The 18,485-nt window shown below is 60.7% G+C and overlaps 1 protein-coding gene across 12 annotated transcripts; it reads left to right on the top strand.

Annotated features, from left to right (window-relative positions):
• The first annotated feature begins 1,304 nt into the window (after nt 1-1,304).
• LOC124082932 (uncharacterized) lies at nt 1,305-17,765 on the top strand. 12 transcript variants are annotated; one of them, XM_046429470.2, is made up of 5 exons: nt 1,315-1,611; nt 12,805-13,059; nt 13,585-13,647; nt 13,860-14,008; nt 14,544-17,765. In XM_046429470.2, the coding sequence occupies exons 2-5, from the start codon at nt 12,833-12,835 to the stop codon at nt 14,756-14,758; spliced, it is 654 nt and encodes a 217-aa protein (XP_046285426.1). In that variant the 5' UTR covers nt 1,315-1,611; nt 12,805-12,832; the 3' UTR covers nt 14,759-17,765. The 12 variants fall into 12 exon arrangements, 2 of the variants coding, with proteins under 2 accessions (XP_046285426.1, XP_046285427.1); XR_006848551.2 differs by adding an exon at nt 7,290-7,611 and having other exon boundaries at nt 1,305-1,611; nt 7,820-13,059; nt 13,585-17,765; XR_006848554.2 differs by adding an exon at nt 7,547-7,611 and having other exon boundaries at nt 1,307-1,611; nt 7,820-13,059; nt 13,585-17,765.
• Nucleotides 17,766-18,485: the final 720 nt, after the last annotated feature.

The following is an 18,485-nucleotide window of genomic DNA, read 5'->3' as shown; positions in this document are numbered from 1 at the left end:
GAGACAGGTTCAGACCAACCAAGCTGCCGCCCCAGACCCCACACAGCCCACTCCGGCCTTCCCTTCCCACCCTTCCCAGCCTCCTCTGGGTCTCTGTGCTCCTCCCAGAGCCCTGCTCCAACCATTCCTTCCCTTGCTCTGCTGGAGCTTCCTGGGAGCTCTCTCTGGGCAGCCGTTTGGTCCCCACGGCCCTTGCAAGGGGCCTGTGAGTGCAAGATGCCCGACCTCCAGGCCACTCTCCCTCCCTGCTCCCTAAAGTCTCCCAGCCTAGACCCCATCCACGTTCTGTGAGGCGCCCCTCCCACACCCACCTCCCTGGGGCCACGCCTGCTCCTCTGGCCACAGGGCCTCCTGCTTACGTCCTTACTGGGCCGCCACCAGGCACACGGCCTCGCTCCGTCCTGGGGCACACCTGGCACAATCCTGCTTCAAGGCCTTGTCCCTGCTCTGTCCCTGCTTTCCCTGCCATCCTGCCAATGTGTGCATGGCTCCGTCCACCTCTGCAGTCCCGCTCAAGTGCCACGTTCCTCTGAGGTCCACCCTGGCTCCTGTCTGGGAACCTCTCCTGTTCCCAGCTCTCCGGCCTTCTCGCCTGCTCTTCCCCCCCGGAACAGAGCATTCCAGGCAGAATCTTGGCCCCCAAGGCGTCGGCCACCTGTCCCTGGACCTGTGAATATGCCACCTTACCTGCAAAAGGGACCTTGCCCGTGTGATTAAACTAAAATCTTGAAATAGATTATTCCAGATTACCCAGTGGATCCCAGCGTGATGGCGAGAGGGAGGCAGAGCTGGAGGAGGAGGAGAAAGACAGACGGAAAGACAGACGGAGGGAGGGAGATTTGAAGATGCTGCACTTCTGGTCCTGAGACAGAGGAAGGGGCGCAGGCCAGAGGGCAGGCGCCTCGGAAGCTGGACAGCACAGGACGGTGCTCCTCCTGGAGCCTCCAGAAGGAGCGGGTCCTGCTGATACTCGACTCTAGCCCAGTGAGCCCAGTCCAGGCTTCTGACCTCCAGGGCAATAAGAGAAGACCTGTGTCCTCGAAGCCACCAAGTCTGTAATAGCTTGCATTAGCAGCTCTGCCCCGCCCTTGGGTGTTCCGCACACTGTGGGCAGGGCTCGCCGGCCACCTCTCCCTGCTGGTCCCAGCACTTACTGCCCCAGCTGCCCCCACTCCCATGTGCAGGTGCCCCAGGGCTGCTTCCAGCTGCTGCCTTTTGCCCAGCCTGAGGCCACAGCCTGGAGTGCCCTCCGGACCCCACTGCTCCAGGCCTGTCTCTGCCAGGCTCCCTTAGGGCCACTCTGCCCCTCCCTGGCTGCCTCAGAAGAGCCAGTCTGTCCACAGGTCCCTCCCAGCCAGAGTCCACTGCCACGGTGGCTTTCTCCCCCACCTGGCTCTGGCCAGAGCCACGCCACCCTGCCCTTTGGACGTGGACCCAATTCAAAGCTGCAGCCCTGTCCTTGAATCTCTCTCTTGGGGAACAGCTCTCTCCTGCCAGCTGCTGGTCCGGGCTGGTTTTTTTCATATTTATGTTTTAGTTACAGGTGGAACCGTGTCTTTATCTTACTTTATGAGGTGCTAAGGATCGAACCCAGGGCCTCACACATGCTAGGTGAGTGTTCTATCTCTGAGCCACAACCCCAGCCCCAGGCTGGTTTTTATCCCCCCCCCCCCAGTACCAGGAATTGAACCCAGGGGCGCTCTACCCCTGAGCTCTACCCCCAGGCCTTTAATCTTTTAATTTTATTTTGAGACTGGGTCTGGCGATGTTGCCCAGGCTGGCCTTGAACATTCAATCCCCTGCCTTAGCCTCAAGTAGCTGAGATGCAGGTGTACACCACTGGCGGTCCAAGCCGTGTGACCGCTGCACCAGCCCAGTGGACCAGGAGGGTGCTGCTGCTCGGTGAGGGTCAGGACCACCTTGCCTGCTGTTTGCCTTTGCAGCGGCAGGACTGGGCTGTGGTGGTGGCTGCAGGTCCTTGGGCACACCACTTAGCTGCCGGGGCCTCAGCTTCCCGTCTGTAAGGTGAGGGGGCATGGCCGAGGCTGTGTGAGGAGGCCAGCAGCCCACAGGGCAGGTGAGGCATGCAGCCTGCTCTGCCAGGAGGGTCTGACCGGTCGGAGGGGCCTGTGTTCCTGCAGATCAGCAAGTGCTGTGTGGCAGTGCCTGGAGGCTTGGCCACAGTGGGCAGTAAGCGTGGGACCAGTGAGTGGCCAGAAGACGTCCAGTCCAGAAAGCTCATTCGCACATTTGATAGACTTAGAAACGCCATGGGGGGTGGGTAACTCCTCCTCCCCCCACCCCCCTCCGGCTTCACTGCTTTTCAGGAAAACCTGAAGCAGCCCGGGAGGTCCACCCCTACCCTGGGTTACAGTGGCATCACAGAAATGTCCAGGTGGGCCCGCGTGGACACTGGGAGACAAAGGCTCTGCCACGTGCACCCTCAGGGACAGTGCCCCGCAGGTCACAGGTCACAAGCCCTGTCGGAACGAAGGGCTTCTTCAAGCCCCAGGGAGAGGCCAGGGGTGGGAGAGGCCACGTCAACTCGACCCTATGAGTGTGCCACCTCGTGGCCGCAGGCGAGGATGCAGCATAGGGCCCACAGCTGCGCCCAGGGCAGCCCCGCCCGCCTCCTTGCAACAGTGGCAAGTGGCGGGTGCCACCTGAGACCACAGGGCCTACTTTGTCCCCTTTGGGACAGACTGCTGGCCTGGGTTCTAGTCTAAGCTCTGGGTCTTACCTGCTGTGTGACCATGGCAAGTCCCTGCACCTCTCTGAGCCTCAGTTTCCCTTCTCTGGTGGTCAGCTGCGTCCTTCCTCCTGCCCTCGCCTGCTCCATAGTTGCGCACGGAGGGCCACCTCCTTCTCATTACTCAGCCTGTGGTTCCAGTTTTAACAACAGAAAATGGACCAAGACAACTGCCCAACCAGTGCCCGAAGGATGGGACAGCAGGCAGGGACAGCGTGAGGGACAGAATGGGGTGGGTGGCAGAGCAAGCAACTGGTTGGCCAGCCCTGAGGTCCTGGATGTCCTGGGCACCATGCACTGGTCCTCCTGGAAAGCTCCTGTTCCTTCTGAGAGCAGCAAAGACTGTGGGGACCTTGGGGCCTCCAAACTGGAATGGTGCAAGGGGGCCACAGATCTGGCAGGACAGTTGGTCTGGGGGCCTGGGCCTGGAGGACTCTAAAACAAGGCACCTTCCTGATTACACACCCCTGCTCTGAGGATAAACCCTCGGCACAGAGCCCACCTCGAGTGGACAGGGACACTGGGTCAAAGGAAGGGGGCTGGGTGGGGGAGCGCAAGGAAGGACGGTCCCACGTCTGAGGCCAGCCTGGGCAGTTCATCAAGAACCTGCCTGAAGACAAAGAATTGAAAGGGCTCGGGTGAGGCCGTTCAATAGTCAAGTGCTTCCTCAGACGAGTGAGGCCCTGGGTCAATCCCCAGCTCTGGATGAAAGGATCCAGAGATGTGATAAGACTAAAGGCAGCACAGGTGTAAACACAGTGGGTCAACCTGAGAGAACAGAAGGCAGAAGGAGCAGGCCTCCTTCATCACCAAGAAACGAGAAAGACCCGAAAGGGATGGGAGAGAGTGGGAGAAGTGCAAGACAGACCCGAAGGCCTAAGGCACACCTGACCAGAGAAGTCCCTGGAGAAGAAGACAGATCCGTGTCCACAGGCAAACCACCACGCAGGAGAAGCTCCCGGAGGGTAAAACCAGCGACCTAGAGACCAGGACAGCCACTGGGAGCCGAGCTGATGCACCAGGAGCTGTCAGGCTGCACAGAGAAGAGAAGCCCTCAGACAACCAAGCAAGAGGTCGGGACACCAAAGAGAGGTCGAAGGTTGAGACAGGGTCGCTAGGCTGCATTTCCCTGCACCAGCCCATGCTGGGAGAGAGAGCATGAGACCCAGAACACAAGACCCAGAGTATCAGACCCAGAACTCCAGACCCAGAACATCAGACCCAGAACTCCAGACCCAGAACATCAGACCCAGAACATCAGACCCAGAACTCCAGACCCAGAACATCAGACCCAGAACTCCAGACCCAGAACATCAGACCCAGAACATCAGACCCAGAACTCCAGACCCAGAACATCAGACCCAGAACTCCAGACCCAGAACATCAGACCCAGAACTCCAGACCCAGAACATCAGACCCAGAACTCCAGACCCAGAACATCAGACCCAGAACTCCAGACCCAGAACATCAGACCCAGAACTCCAGACCCAGAACATCAGACCCAGAACTCCAGACCCAGAACATCAGACCCAGAACTCCAGACCCAGAACATCAGACCCAGAACTCCAGACCCAGAACATCAGACCCAGAACTCCAGACCCAGAACATCAGACCCAGAACTCCAGACCCAGAACATCAGACCCAGAACTCCAGACCCAGAACTCCAGACCCAGAACTCCAGACCCAGAAAGTAGACATATCACACCCAGAGCATGAGACACAGAACATTGGACCAGCATATTAGACCAGAATATTGGGCCTTGAACTTTCAATGCAGAGTGCTTGACCCAGCGTGTCGGCAACATTCGGCACAGAGACTCGCGGAGAACACAGACCAGAATCCTAGGCCCAGCCGTCCATGTTAAGGCTGCAGATGCTGCCAGGACGTGGAAAATCTCTTTCTGGAGCTTTTGCTGTGGGAATCTGCAAACCACAACCAGGGCCAGGCACAGGTTGAAACCCATGAGGTCAAGACGCTGCGGGAAAGATCACAGTCACAGGAGGAACGCAGCTTGTCATAAAGTGAGGAGATCAGGCATTTCTCCCCCTTTCCTAGGTGGCTGGAACTCAGGGCGACAAAGAGTCAAGGAGGGGAAGTCTCTCCTAATCGCGTTCAGCTGATGAGTGAAGAGGGGACCCTGGAACTTGGATATCTCCAGTGTGCACCTCCTTGTGGCTTAGGGGACCGCGGCCATGACCATCCGTTTATCCTAACCCTGCAGCACGTGGCCACTCCAGCGGAAGGCCCACCACACCCAGGAGGCGTCCAGGCAATTGGCACTGAACCTGAATCTGACAAGACTGGAAAGGGCCCTGCCCAGCACGGCAGCCACTGTCCCCCCAGCTACTCACATGTAAGACCCATCAGAACAAGACGCATCCTCATCACCAGGCCACATTCCACCTGTGCCATTGCCACCATGGCTGGTGCCCAGGGCTGGACAGTAAGGAGGATTCTCACAGGAAGATCCATGGGACAGGACCACCTTAGTGCTGATGGCCACTCAGCAGCAAAGGGGAACAGAGTGACGTGGTGTCCCTTGGGTCCACAGCGGGCACACAGCCAACACTCACAGCGCAGTCTCTTAAAAACAAGCAAAGGTTAGAGCAAGAAGCTGGAGAGGACACGTGGTCAAGGGAGGCCTCAGAGACCCGCGGAGGCCCATGGGGAATGGAGCCCGTTGGTGGCGCTGTGTGTGAAGGGACGGCCTCGTGGCAGGGCGGGTCATCTTGGGTGGGAGCATCGCTGTGCTGTCTCCACAGGGCAGCCCTGTCTCTGGCCTGCACACTGAACCTTCGCGGATTCACCGCCACCTGGATCCGCTCCATGCTGCAGGTGTTGGGGCCACATGCAATAAACCCACCACAACTCGGAAACGTTGTCTGGGGAAGACGCCCTGAGCACCCCCAGACCCCGACCCGCTGAGCGCCCGGCTCAGCCACGCCACTCGCTGGGGAGCATCCCGGCTTCCCCTGGGATGGCAGGGCTGACCGCGAGCCGCCCTCACCAGGTTGCCCGGCGCAGAATTGCTAGCCCAGGAAAGGACCGAGGTCAGGACACAAAGCACAGTTTCTGCTGAGTGTGTGTTGCTTTCCCACCGTCATGAAGTCGAAAAGTTGTCCCTCAGCCAAGCTGGGGTCCACCTGTAATCCAGGGGTCAGTGTGGGCTTGACTCAGGGAAGCAAGGGGGCTTGGCGGGGCGGTCTGTGTCCTTGGGTTCCCTCTGCTGACCTCTCTGCCCGTTAGGGGCTCCCATGATCACAGGGTGCAGGGCTCACAGGGACAGCTGTGCTCTCTGGCCTCAGGAGCACCCACCACCGACCCCAGCGGGGCCCTCAAAGGTCAGGGCAGGAAAATCACTCTGTCCCCACTTGGCCCGCAGAGGGCAGGCTGGGTGGAGGGACCCGGGGGGACTGCCTGGGAAGGCCTGCTCCGACAGAGGCCACGGCCTCCCAGAGATGGTGGGGTGAGGGGTCCGGTTGGCAGCCACTCCCAGGAAGTGTCCCCTACGCCCCCGGGGACTGCCACAGCTTGCTCACACAGCCCCACTGCAGCACCCGCCTCCTCCCTCCTGGGTGCGGGCACCGTGCCAGCCCCCGTGAACCAGGAGAGAAGCCACTGCAGCCCAGGGGCCAAGCCCTGGAGGGAGTGAGCAAGGGGCACCTCCTGTGGGGAAGGCCTCTGGGGCCAGCCACTGTTGTCTGTCTCGTGGACTCTTTACTTTGTGCCCTTATGCCCACGCCTAGTTCCCCTGTGTCTCCGTCAGCTGACCCACTGCTGTGACCAAAAGACTGACAAGAGCAAGTGGAGGAGGAGAGGTTAACTTGGGGCTCATGGTCCCAGCGTCTCAGTCCTTAGGCGGCCAGCTCCGTTGCTCTGGCCCAAGGTGAGGCAGAACATCATGGTGGAGTGTGGTGGGGACAGTGGCTCCGGACTCGGCTACCAGGAAGCAGAGAGAGCCTGCGACCAAGGAGCAAGGCCCCAGGGACCCACCTGCTCCAGCCACACCCAGCTGCCTGCTCCGCCCAGGCTGTCCCTGTCCGGGGTCAGTGCCCTGGCAGGGCACGGCTCCCGTCATCAGCCACTTCACCTCTGACCCTCCTTCCCTTGGCACCCATGAGCTCTGTTCTTTCTCTACACCTTTATTTGACTCATTTATGTCTCTGTGGTGCTGAGGATGGAACCCAGGGCCTTCCACGTCTGGGCGAGTGCTCTACCGCTGACCCCAGCCCCGGCCCCCCCACGTGAGCCGTTGGGACACCTCACATCTCACCACGGTGCCCTGTAGCCCCCTCCATCGCTGTGGCCCATTTGTTACAGGCGGTGACCCCCTCTTCACTCACCCTCCTCGGTCTCTACCCCGCACGCTCTGCTGTCCCGGGGTCCCACGGGCCATCCAGTCGTCACAGCTCCCTGGACTCCTCCTGGCTGGGACACTGTCTCAGACTCTGTTCTGATTTTGATGATCCTGAAAGTTTTGAGGAGTGACAGGATTTTATAAATGTCCCTCCGTTGCCATCTGTGCCCTGTTTTCCTCAGGGCCAGACTGAGGCCGTGGGCTCTAGGAGGAGGCTACGGAGCCCTTCTGACCGCATCCTGTCCAGGTCACCTGCCATCCGTACGACTGGCCGCTGTGGGTGACTGACCACGCCCACCGGGACTCCGCTCTGGGACTGTCCCTTCCTTTCCCAGGCCCTGGGAAGGAGGTCAGGATGGTGGCTTCTCTCCATTTAGGGAAAAAAAAAATCACATATATATAAAAGCACCATGAGAAGTTGACTCCACTGTTCCCACAGCGCAGACCTCTTTGGATCTTGGTGATGTACACGCAGCGTGAACTTGGCCGTCTTAGCCACTGAAGGTAACGTGAAGCCCACTAGGACCCAGTGTCCACCCAGAACGCTTTATTTTAATAGTTAGCTATGTTTTAGCTGTAGTTGGACACATGCCTGGGTTTCATTTATTTCTATGTGGTGCTGAGGATCGAACCCGGGGCCTCGCACGTGCCGGGCTCTACCGCTGGGCCCCAGCCCAGCCCAGCCCCACCCGGAACGCTTTGCACCTTGCAGAACGGAAGCCCCCGGAAGCCCGCACCCAGGAAACACTGCCTTCTCCGGCCGGCCCCTGGCGACCCCGTCGGCTTCCTGTCTCCGTGAGCTGGACGGCGGCCCAGGACAGGGACGGTGCCCCGCTCACCTTTCCGCCCAGCCGCTCGCGCGGTTCAGTATTTCCTTCCCTTCGTGGCTGGGCGGTCCCCTGGATGGAAGGACCACATCTTGTCCATCTGTCCGTCTGTCAGTGAACGTCTGCTGCTCCCACCCTTTGGTTGCTGGGCACATGCAGCCGTGAGGTTGATTCCTCAGGGTCCACTCTAGGAGCGAAGCTGCTGGCCACGTGGTCACGCTCCATTTAGCGTTCTGAGGAGATGTTGGGCAGCTTTCCGCCGTGGGTGGGGGTCTTAGGTCCCGCCAACAGTGCAGGAGGACTGACCCCTCGTGTCCTCGGCAGTGGGAGGTGACGTTGTGTTCCGGGTGAGTCGGTGCGCCTTTTTAATGTTCTTACAATTCTATTTATTTTGGGGGGAGGTGTCCAGGATGACATGCTGCGTCCGCCCCCATCTCTAGGTGGCAGCCCTAGCTGAGGACGTGGTGGCATTGGAGATGGGGACTGGGAGGCGACTGGGTGCGATGGTTGCGAGGGTCATGGCCTGTGGCAAGAGGAAGCCGGAGGGCTCATCCCCTCCTGCGGGCACACACAGGGACAGCTAGAAGGGACGTCACAGCTGGAGTCTCCCGTCTCCCCCAGGGAGGGTCCTTGCCAAGAGCCACAGTGGCCAGCACTGGAACTTCAGCCTCCAGAGCCGTGACACATCAATGCTGTTGCTTAGGCCACTGGCCCCTGGGATCCCACCCTGAGCTGAGCAGGCGGGTGGTTCAAAGCTCACAAGGCACAAAACACATCAGTGAAACCTCCCTCCGGCCCACCCACACAGGTCCCTCGGGGAGGGGACATTTGTACTGAGACCCACCACAAGACAACTGGTCTCACGAGAGGGTGTTCCAAGCAGCAGGAAAAGCACGTGCGAAGGCCCAGCCGTGGGCTAGAGGCTCAGGAGCTGGGAGGCTTCAGGGTGGCCGGGGAGGAATGGCCACCGAGAGCCTGGGCCTGGCGATGGGGGGCAGCAGCCCCCCGGGGCCTCCCAGGGGCCTTGGAGGCCGCACGCGGTGGTGATCGACGCAAGAGCACGGATCCAGACCGCAGTGTGCATCCGGCTCCATCCTCCCTCGGGGCAGGACACCCCTCCCCCTGGCGGGTTTCCAGAGCCCGTGAGGAAAGCCCCACCCCTGACTCGGGTCTCTGTGACACCCCCAGAGCCATGCCTGGCGCATGAGGCCGCTCCCGGCCTCATCATCCCAGGGCAGATGCGCCCGGCACTTCACACTCTGGGGGGCAGTGTCCAGTGGGAGAGGAGAGCCGCTGCTCCAGCGTCTGCTTCACCTGGGCCCCCAGCAGACCTGCCCTGTGTCTCGCTGGCCAGACGCTTTGCCACTCTCCAGCTCTTGAACCTCAGAGGCCAGAGAAATGGGTCAAGAAGGCCAGAGGCCCAGAGGGCCCAGTGTCAGCCAGGCAGCGCCCCAGAGCTGACCTGTGGTCAGGGGGCCCCCTCAGAGGTGTCCAAGGTGCTACTGCTGCATGGGCCTGCTCTAGGGGGACAGAGCAGCCTGTGACTGGACGGCCTGTGCAGCCCCAGCACCTCCGCAGGAGTCTGAAGGTCCGTGGCACTAAGTCAGCAGGGACCCAGGGCTCGGCTGAGAGTGGACCTGAGCCCAGGGGCTGGGTGACCTGTGCAAGCACCTGCCAGGTATGGCTTCCCAGGGGTCCACGGCCAGGCAGGGCTAGGGAGGGAGCAGCCTGGTCCTCGTGACCCCCAACACGTGAATCCTGGGGTTGGGGTCCTGACACCAACGTGACCTCCAAGGCAAGTCCCTCAGGGTCTGGCCTGCGTCTCCACATAATGCTCCTCAGATGTCACCCTCCAGGTCTCCAGCCTCCACCAAGGCCCGAGGCCATCAGAAGCTGCTTTGAGAGGTGCCCTGGGAGCTCGGGCCTGCCTGGGCAGAGATGTGCCCAGCCAGCAGGCCGCGCCAGCTCCCGGGAAGACAGCCCGCCCCTCAGCAGCCTGCTCGGGACACCGGTCTCCCTGGCTGGCCGTGGAACCGTCCCAAGACCCCACCCAGCCATCTCCTTCTCCAGCAAGCCTCCCCAGCCCTGGGCGGTGAGGTCCTGTAGAATCTCCAGCCTGGGGAACAGAGTGAGGAGTTACATCTGACTCAAAAGCCACTTCAGACTAGCCAAGCAGAAAAGGAAGTGTATTAATTCTTACAGCTGCCAAGTCCAGGGTATCCTTCAGGCGTGGCTGGATCCAGACAGGACCAAGGGGCAGCATCTCTTTGCTTTAGTTCTACCTCATGGCAGGTCTGGGCCAACATCCCCCCTGTTAGCAACCGTGGCAGAGCCTGAGGTTCTCTGTACAACAGTTTTAACCAGAGTTTCACAATTGGGTCTCCCTGGCTGTGGGTGAGCTGGTTCAGGTCACATGTCTATCCCCAAAACATGAAGGACTGAGTTTAGCTCTGCTGGGCTACATGGCATGAGGATGGGATGACGGGGCAGTCATCGCTGGCCACACAGCTGGCCATGGCATCCTTGCTGGCTCCTCAGGAGATGACTGCTTCACGGGCAGGGACGGCGCCCCCTAGTGTTGCCTGCAAAGGCCAGCACACAGCAAGGGTCACAGTAGACACACTTTGGTTTTCTCAGGGCATTGGCACGTGCTGTTCACCCTGCTAGGAACAGCCCACCCAGCCGGCCCTCCTCCCCACCTCCTAGGACTGCCTTGCTATGTGGGACTGGGATCTTAGTAATCCTGTTTAGACACACACTAGACTGTCATTCTATCCTCCCTGCCTCTCTCCTCTTCTCTTTCTATGCTCCGCCCTAGGGAAATTCTTCAAATCTCTTCTCCAATTCACTGATTCTCTCTTCAGCTGTTTAATCCATGGAGTTTATAGTTTCAACATTTAATTTTGATTTGTAAAGTCTCTGTGGTTCTTATTCAAATATGATCTTTCTTTAGCAGACTCTTCTTTTTGATCTTTTTTCTTTCTTTTTCTTTTTTGAACTGGGAATTGAACCCAAAGTTTCTTCACCACTGAGCCACATCCCCAGCCCTTTTTATTTTATTTATTTTTTTGGGGTACCAGGGATTGAACTCAGAGGCACTCTGATGAGACCAATAAGCCTCATCTCCAGTTCTATTTATTTTTATTTTTATTTTTTTATTTAGAGACAGGGTCTCACTGAGTTTCTTAATGCCTCGTTTTTGCTGAGGCTGGCTTTGAACTCACGATCCTCCTGCCTCAGCCTCCCAAGCCACTGGGATCACAGGTTGATCTTCTTTCTAATTCTGTCTTTTACTTTTCTATTTCAAATATCCAAACATCTGAATTCTCAGGGGTCCACACCTGTTCGCCATGTCTGTTGACTCTCATGGGCCGTGTTTCTTTGAGTCTGGTCTTTTCCTTTTTATGGCAAGTTCATTTTTGGTTGCACTTCACCAGTGAGAATCCTGAAGGCCTCAGTGGGTCACTGACCTCCAGAAGGGACCCTCCATTTCCTTCTGCTGGTTTCCAGCTGGTGTGGACCCTCAGGGCCTGCTCTTGATCTGGGACCGTTTGAGGTAGGATGGGGTCTCACTGTCTAACTTCACGCTGGGAGAGGGAACAGCGTCTCAGGGAAGTCACCCTTTTACTGCTCCCACCCAGAGCTCTGAGGCAGACTCCTGGGGCTCCCCGGGGGCTCCCTATGGGGACAGGCAGGTTGGGGGACGTTTTTGGTCCTGTCCCTTCCCCTCTGCTGGGCACTTTGTTGCCCAGGGAAATGCAGGCGGCCGGTGTCCCTGGTTCCGCTGTCTTTGGGTAGTTGAGTGTGTTCTGGAAGGGGGGGCCTCTGAGCTGGGCAATGGGGTGGTGTCCACGTGTGGACTCTGCCCACGGTCAGGTAGCCGATGCGTTTCAGGGCGTCTGCTCACCATGCTGCCAGCAGGGTCAGCTTGTCACTGGCTCGGGCGTGGGGTCCTTGTGCTGACGTGCTCGGCTCGGGCAGGACTCAGAGAGGAGGCTCCTTTCTGCGGCCAGCGCTGGGGACAGCTCTCAGGCTGAGGCACGCCTCTGCCAGCTTTGGGCCCTGCAGCAGCACCCCTTGCTGTGATCCCCCCGGCACTTCTGAGGACCCGGGGGAGGCCAGGGACTGGCCTGCTGCAGAGCGGGCAGAATGGTGGGCACCGGGTGGACGTGCGGGCGCCCTGCAGGTGGTGGCGTGTAGGGGACAGGCCATCTGTGCTCCTGAGGTCTGCAGCCCTCCCGCCCTCCCCTCCCATCTCGGGCACACAGCCCCACTCTGTCCACACCCAGCCGGCCCCGGCCAGCCTTGCTTGGACCTGAATGTCTGTGCCCATGGCAGCTGCCTCCTCCCCGAAGACGGCCTGACCTGATCATCCCAGGAGCGTCCACTGCTCTCTCCTCTGGGCTGACCTCTGCTCAGGGCCACATGGTGCGGGGAGCTGGTGTGGACCCTCAAGGGCTATTGTGAGGACAGATGGACGTGGGCAGTGGGAACACCTACCCTGCCCTGAGTGTGCAGTGTCTTTCCTGAGGCTGGAACGCCCAGCTCCGGGCCCATCCCTTAAGCCCCCGCCCGCCATTTGGACTGACCCAACTGCCCTGCCCAACGTGGACCTGACCACACTGGAGACCCGTGTGGCGGTGGGATGTGAGGTGTCCCCCAAAAGCTCACGTGCGGGATGATGTGCGAGGGCTCGAAGGGGAAATGATAGGTTGAGAGGGCCTTGACCCGTCAGTGAGCTGACCCCCCGATAACCGAGGGGTCGCTGGAGGCAGGTGTGTGCTGGAGGAGGGTCCCCGAGGACGTGCCTTGGGGGTGTGCATTGTATCTGGAAAGTGGAGTCTCTGCTTCCTGATCCCCACGTGGGCAGCTTCCCTGGGCCACACCTTCCCTCCGTGATGTCCGGCCTCACCTGGAGCCTGAGCAGTGGAGCCCGCTGTCCCTGGACTGAGACCTCTGGAACCGGGAGCCCCCAGAACTCTCCCTCCTCTACACTGTGCTGGTCACAGCGACTCAACACCCGGAGAGTTCAGCAAGTGTCCCCGAGACAGAGGTTGGTCGGGACCCCCGAGGACCTCCTGGGCTGGACGGGGCTGCTGGGCTACATCCTGCCCCATCCTGCCAGGTACTCAGCCTGGGATCCTGTCCCCACCACTGCTCCTGGTCACTGCCCTGGGGATATCCCAGGGTCACTGCTGGGCTGCTTCTCAGGCTCTAGGTGGGCGCCCTGGATTCCATGGGGATCCTGACCTGGGCCCAGTACGTGAGTGGAACTGTCCCAGGGACACCCCCCTTCTCTCACTGGAGGCAGAGTTCCAGGCCCTCTGGTCTCAGCCCTACTGCCCCTTGAGCCCAGCTGCCCAGCTGCCCTGGTGCCCGGCCTGGTTCCATGCGGCTCCCACAGGTCCTGATGGGCCAGCCTCGCTGGTCCCCCAGCCTTGGCCTCGCTGCCCAGAGGAGAGCCACACAGCCCTCTGGGCTCAGCCAGAGTCCGCACAGGCTGTGGTGGCCGCAGGTCCCGTGGGGGAGGTGGTCAGCTCTGCCCTGCTCATCCTTGCTCTGCGCACAGATGGACACACCATAGGCTCTAGTGGGGTGGGATGGGGGCTTGAAGCCGCTGTGCTCACCAGAAGATTCCCCACCTTGACAGGAAACCATTCGAGACTCCTGACCAGAGGGACACAAAGGGTGGCCAAGATGGAGCCTGGCACAGGTAGGAATGACGAGGGGTGGGCTTGGGCAGCAGAAGCCACCAGTGGGGGCATTTGCAAAGTTCTCTGGGGTGAGTGGCCAGGGAAAGAGGCTTGAGTCAGTTCCTGCTGTGTGACCCTCAGCAAGCCACTCAGCCTCTCTGAGCTCTGCACCTGGTGGTATCGCCATGATAAGAGGCTTCCATCCAGGTCAGTGCCCTCCTCGTCCACACAGGTGGGAACAGAGACAGTCTCCTGTGCTCCTCAGGGACACAGCTGCAGTGGCAGAGCTGGAACTCAGAGACAGGAAGCTTCTGCCGAGGGCAGCTGCCCACGGCGGCTCCTCACTGCCCAGCCCCCCTGGGGCCAGGGAGCAAGACCAAGGTGGGGGTCGGATGCCTGTGAGACAGCGGGTCTTCAGGACCACGGTCCCCAGTAGGACCCCCACGGGATCTGCTGGATGAGCCTCTGAGAGGTCCACCTGACCCGCCCACTCTGAGCCCCACATCTTCTGGGGAGAACACCTCCTGGGCCCGTGCTCTGGGCACCACCCATGGTGGGCGTTTGTGTCCATGGTCAGTGGGTCCCGGCCCACACTGGCTCTCCTCTCGTCCCCCTGCCCTGACTGCACAGCTGACCGGCCAGAGCCCTCTACAGCCTGGCACCCAGCAGAGGCGGGCTCCGCCTGCAGCCCCTGCCTCCCGGCGGCATCCCCAGGCCCTGTTCGCCCATTTCCCTCAGCAATACCCCTCCCCACCCGCTCCCCCCTGCCTGCCTACAAGCCCAGTCACCCTGGAAAGCTTTATCAGCTGTCCCCCTCCTCATCAGGGAGACCTCACTTTCCCTCCAGGCCACCCTAGGCCTTGGTTTTACCCCACCAGATTTTCACTAGTGTCTGTGTGTGTCTGCCTCCCCCCAGAAACAGAACTCAGAAACAGGAGGCCAGCACGGGGCGTGGCCTCGACGGAACAAGGCAGCCTCTCCCCACTGGCCTCCAGGGAGCGTCACTCAGGAACCCTGGTGGAGGTCTGGGGGTCCCAGTGGAACCCTGCAGAAAGCCAGTCTTGGCAACGTTCCCAGCCTCCACTCTGGAACAAAGGCCCCGTTTCCTCCAAAAAAGATGGGCCAGGGTGACGAGGATGAACCCGGGCACCTGCCTCCCATGACAGCACAGCCGCCTGCTCTGGCCGAGGCGTGTGCACTGGCTTCTCAGCAGAACCAGCTCCCACACAGTGGGGGACCCAGCGCCCCCAGAAGGGGAAAAGACAAGGGTCCCCGGGAACCTCCAGGAAGGAACGTGGCCCTGCCAAGACTGACTTCAGCCTCTGCAGCAAGCCCACGAGGCTGACCGCCCACCTAGGACCACGGTGGCCATCTCTAAGGGGTCAGCTACTGAGCTCGTGGGGTTTGTTACATCGGAGCAGCAACAAGTGCACCGCGCCTCCCGGGGGACACGGGCTCCCAGAGAGGAGAAGGATCTGCCCAGCCTACCGCCAGGCCTCCTGACCACTGCCCAGGGTCCCCGCCCGGCCCACCCTCCTTGGAGGACAGGACAGAGGCACCAGCAGACAGGCAGTGCCGGCCCTGAGAGGCCAGAAGCTGCGGAGCCCGTCGCTGTGCGGCCTCAGGGAGCTGGGGGCCGGGGCGGGGGGCTGTGTGCGGAAGCCAGGGAGCAACTGTGGCAGAAGTTGGAACTTGTAGGGAGCCAGTGCCCTGCCAAGAGCCCCCTGGGGTCCCCACGTCCCTGCAAAGCAGGTGGTGGCAGGCGCCCACATCAGCCTGGGTCCAGAGAGCACCCAACACACGCCCTCGTCCCCGGAGGCCAGCCAGGGCTCTGCCTATTTATAGAACCCTCATCCATCTTCCTGCCTTTGATCAGGGAGGGGCTGGGCTCCTAGGAGGCTGCAGATCTTGGCAGGCCCTGCCTCTGCGGCAGGGCGGCCGGGCTCCCCTCAGCTGGGGTGGGGCCAGCGCTGGGGCTGGGGAGCACCTGCACAGCGGCAGATGGCCTCAGGCCACCTCAGGCTGACCGGCAAGGGAGGCTCCTGGTGGAAGGGCTTCCGTGGGCCCTTCTCCCCCGCAACTCTGGCAACCAGCCATCTTGGCGTCTGTGGCTCTGAGGCTGCTCTCCTGGGAAGCCACTCAGGTCTCGGGTCCTGGGTGCCCTCCCTCCCCCCACCTGCCATCGAAAGTCCAAGGTTCCCACGCTCCCTGGAGTTTGGGCTCCCTCCTTCAGAAGAGCCCCGCGCCCAGGCCCTGGGGTGGGCACAGAGGCGGCCAGCGCCTTCACTCCCAGGGTCAGGCCCCTCCTGCTGGACGGTGTTCCATGCCCACCCCCACTCCCTCCGGGTGACCAGAGCCAGGAGGCCTGTGTTCTGTCCCCGACACGTCCCCGACACGTCCCCGACACGTCCTCGAAGGGCAGCTGGACCCTGGGGGAGTGTGAGTGTCAGGGGCTGGGACTCCTGGGCTTCCTCAGCAGCTGCTCCCTGGACTCGAACCCTTCAAGGCATTCGCCTCCCTGCTCCATGCCTTGTCCCCTGGGGCTGGACACCAGGGCTCTGGGAGGGGACTCTTGGAAAGGGGGAGGCGGAGCATCAGGACTGGCTGGCCGACTGTGACCGGGCGCTGCGCGGTTTTCTTTCTTCTTTCTAATTATTTGAAGAGACCCTAGATTTGGGAAAGGTCTTCGCCTGGCCTGAGTCTCGGGGTCTCCCTTGACCGCTGTAGAGCCCCTGGGATAATCCTCCTTGCCCTCGAGCACCTGTCCCTGCCCCCACACCCAGGAAGGGTCTGAACATGGAGTAAGAAGTCAGCCAGGAGCGGGCACAGCCCTCCAGAAGAGGGGCGCACAGATGGGACTGCTGGGGGGACTCTGGGGCCTTTCCATCTCCGCCTCCCCCACGGCCCCCCCTGGGCTGCCGCACACAGTAGGTCTCCTAACTGGGTCCCCAGGTGGGTCCTGATCTGAATCCCTCAGTTCCAAGGGGAGGCTTCCTGCGGAAGCACTGGAGGTGGAGGAAGGGACGGGACTCGCCATGCCGCCAGGCCTCCTGCGAGGCTGCCAGACAGGGTGACCCTTGCTGTCTGTTTCTTTCTCCCCCTCAGGTCCCGCGGGCTTGCTCCCAAACTCCAGCCCCAAGCAGCCATTCCTCCACCCTTCATGGCTCGTCAGCCCCAGGAGGCAGCACGAGCATGGCTCCCTGGCCTCTCCGCCACTTCCAGGAGCCAGGGTGCTGGTCTGGAGGCGCGGGCCTCAGTGCTACCCTCTGTCCTCAGCCCTCCCATCACGTCCTTGGGGGCCTCACACAGCACTCTGCACGCACCCCGGTTCCAAACTCCTCCTGCCCCAGGGCCTTTGCAAGGACTGTGCTTCCTCAGCTGTCTCCCTCAGGCTCTCCCCTCCATGGTCTGGCCAGAGGCCTTCTCAGAGCACCACCCCACAGTCCTGCCACTCTCTCTGTGCTCTTCTGCATGGTACCATTGAACCCAGGGACACTTTACCACCGAGCCTCTTCTGCAGCCCTTTTTATCTAGTTTGCCAAGTTGCTGAGGCTGGCCTGGATCCTCCTGCCTCAGCCTCCCGAAGCCCTGGTGTTCCAGGGGAGCACCCCATGCCAGGCTCTCCCTGGGCTCTTCCTTGTCTTCTCTGTGGTGTGTCCCCTCACCCGTGTCTGTTCTCCCCCAGGACAGTAACCCTGGAGGACTTGGTGCTGCCCGTGTGCACCTTGGTCCTGAATGAGTATCCAGTGAATGAGGGAAGGCCAGTGTGTGGTGGTGGAAGCCAGGCTGAGGGGCTGTGGCCAGTTTGCCACCAGGGCTCCCTGAGCCGCCCAGCGAAGGCAGGATACGGCCCTGGCCAGGGGGGAGCCTGCTGCTGGGGTGTGGCTTGGCACGTGGCTGTGGGGCGGCCGTCCTCCTGTCCAGAAGACTCGGGATGTGCCTGGAGCAGCCTGAAAGCAAGGCCCCTGGCCTCTCTGCCTCACTTGGTCATCCCGACTCAGGACAACCTTAGCGTCCCTCCCCGTGCCCAGTGAGGTCCGAGGAAAGTCCCCAGGGAAAGTCCCCTGCAAGCCATTGATGACAGCACGGTTGTAGCTACAATGCTAAAATATGAAAGTAAAGAAAAATTTCAAAAAGTTTTCCGTGTGCAAGTTTGTCTCGCCTTTTCCCCTACCCAAAAGGAAGGGAGGTTTTCAAAATAATCAAAAAGGGGGAATCAAGCCAAAAACCCATTGACTGGAGGCTGGATAAACCAACCAGGGTGTATCCACAGCACAGAACATTACTGAGCCCGGAAAAGGAGGGATGCATAATTTCATGCCCACTAGCGGCGGCCTGGGAGTAGGGCACTGCTAGAAAGCAGTCAGGCACGGAGGACGAGCCAGCGATTCTGAAACTCCTGGAAGAGGTGCAGCCACAGAGGCAGAGGGGGACCAGTGGTTTCTGGAGGCCGAGGGGGCGGGCTGAGGAGGTGGGGATGACTCTGGGTTTCTTTTTGGGTGATGAAAACGTTCTGGAATCTGATGGTGATCGTTGCACAACTTCGTGTATCTACCTGACAACCCTGAGCTGGGCCTTTAGGAAGGGTAGAGTTCATGGTTTATATAAAAAGGGAAGAGGATGAGTGTTGGGAGGGTGATCGGTCAGCAGTGCCCTACACTGACTGCATGATAGTGTAAGGGGTCGTGCAATACCAGCGGGAACAAGGACCGTGTTGGGCACGGTGGCCTTGGGGAGCCTGGGTGTTTCCACTTGGCTCTGTGGCCACCCAGCTGCGGCCCAAGTGCGGCAGCCAAGCCCTCGGGTGTTTGTGTTGGATTTGGTTCTCCTGGGGAGGGCTGGGAGCGCACTGCCCCCG

Source organism: Marmota monax, unplaced genomic scaffold, assembly GCF_021218885.2.
Source record: "Marmota monax isolate L192 unplaced genomic scaffold, Marmota_monax_Labrador192_F-V1.1 WCK01_AAM20220418_F8-fsc00051, whole genome shotgun sequence".
NCBI classification, from domain to species: domain Eukaryota; kingdom Metazoa; phylum Chordata; class Mammalia; order Rodentia; family Sciuridae; genus Marmota; species Marmota monax.
Note: the sequence above shows the minus strand (reverse complement) of the source record. Positions and strands in the feature narration are given on the sequence as shown.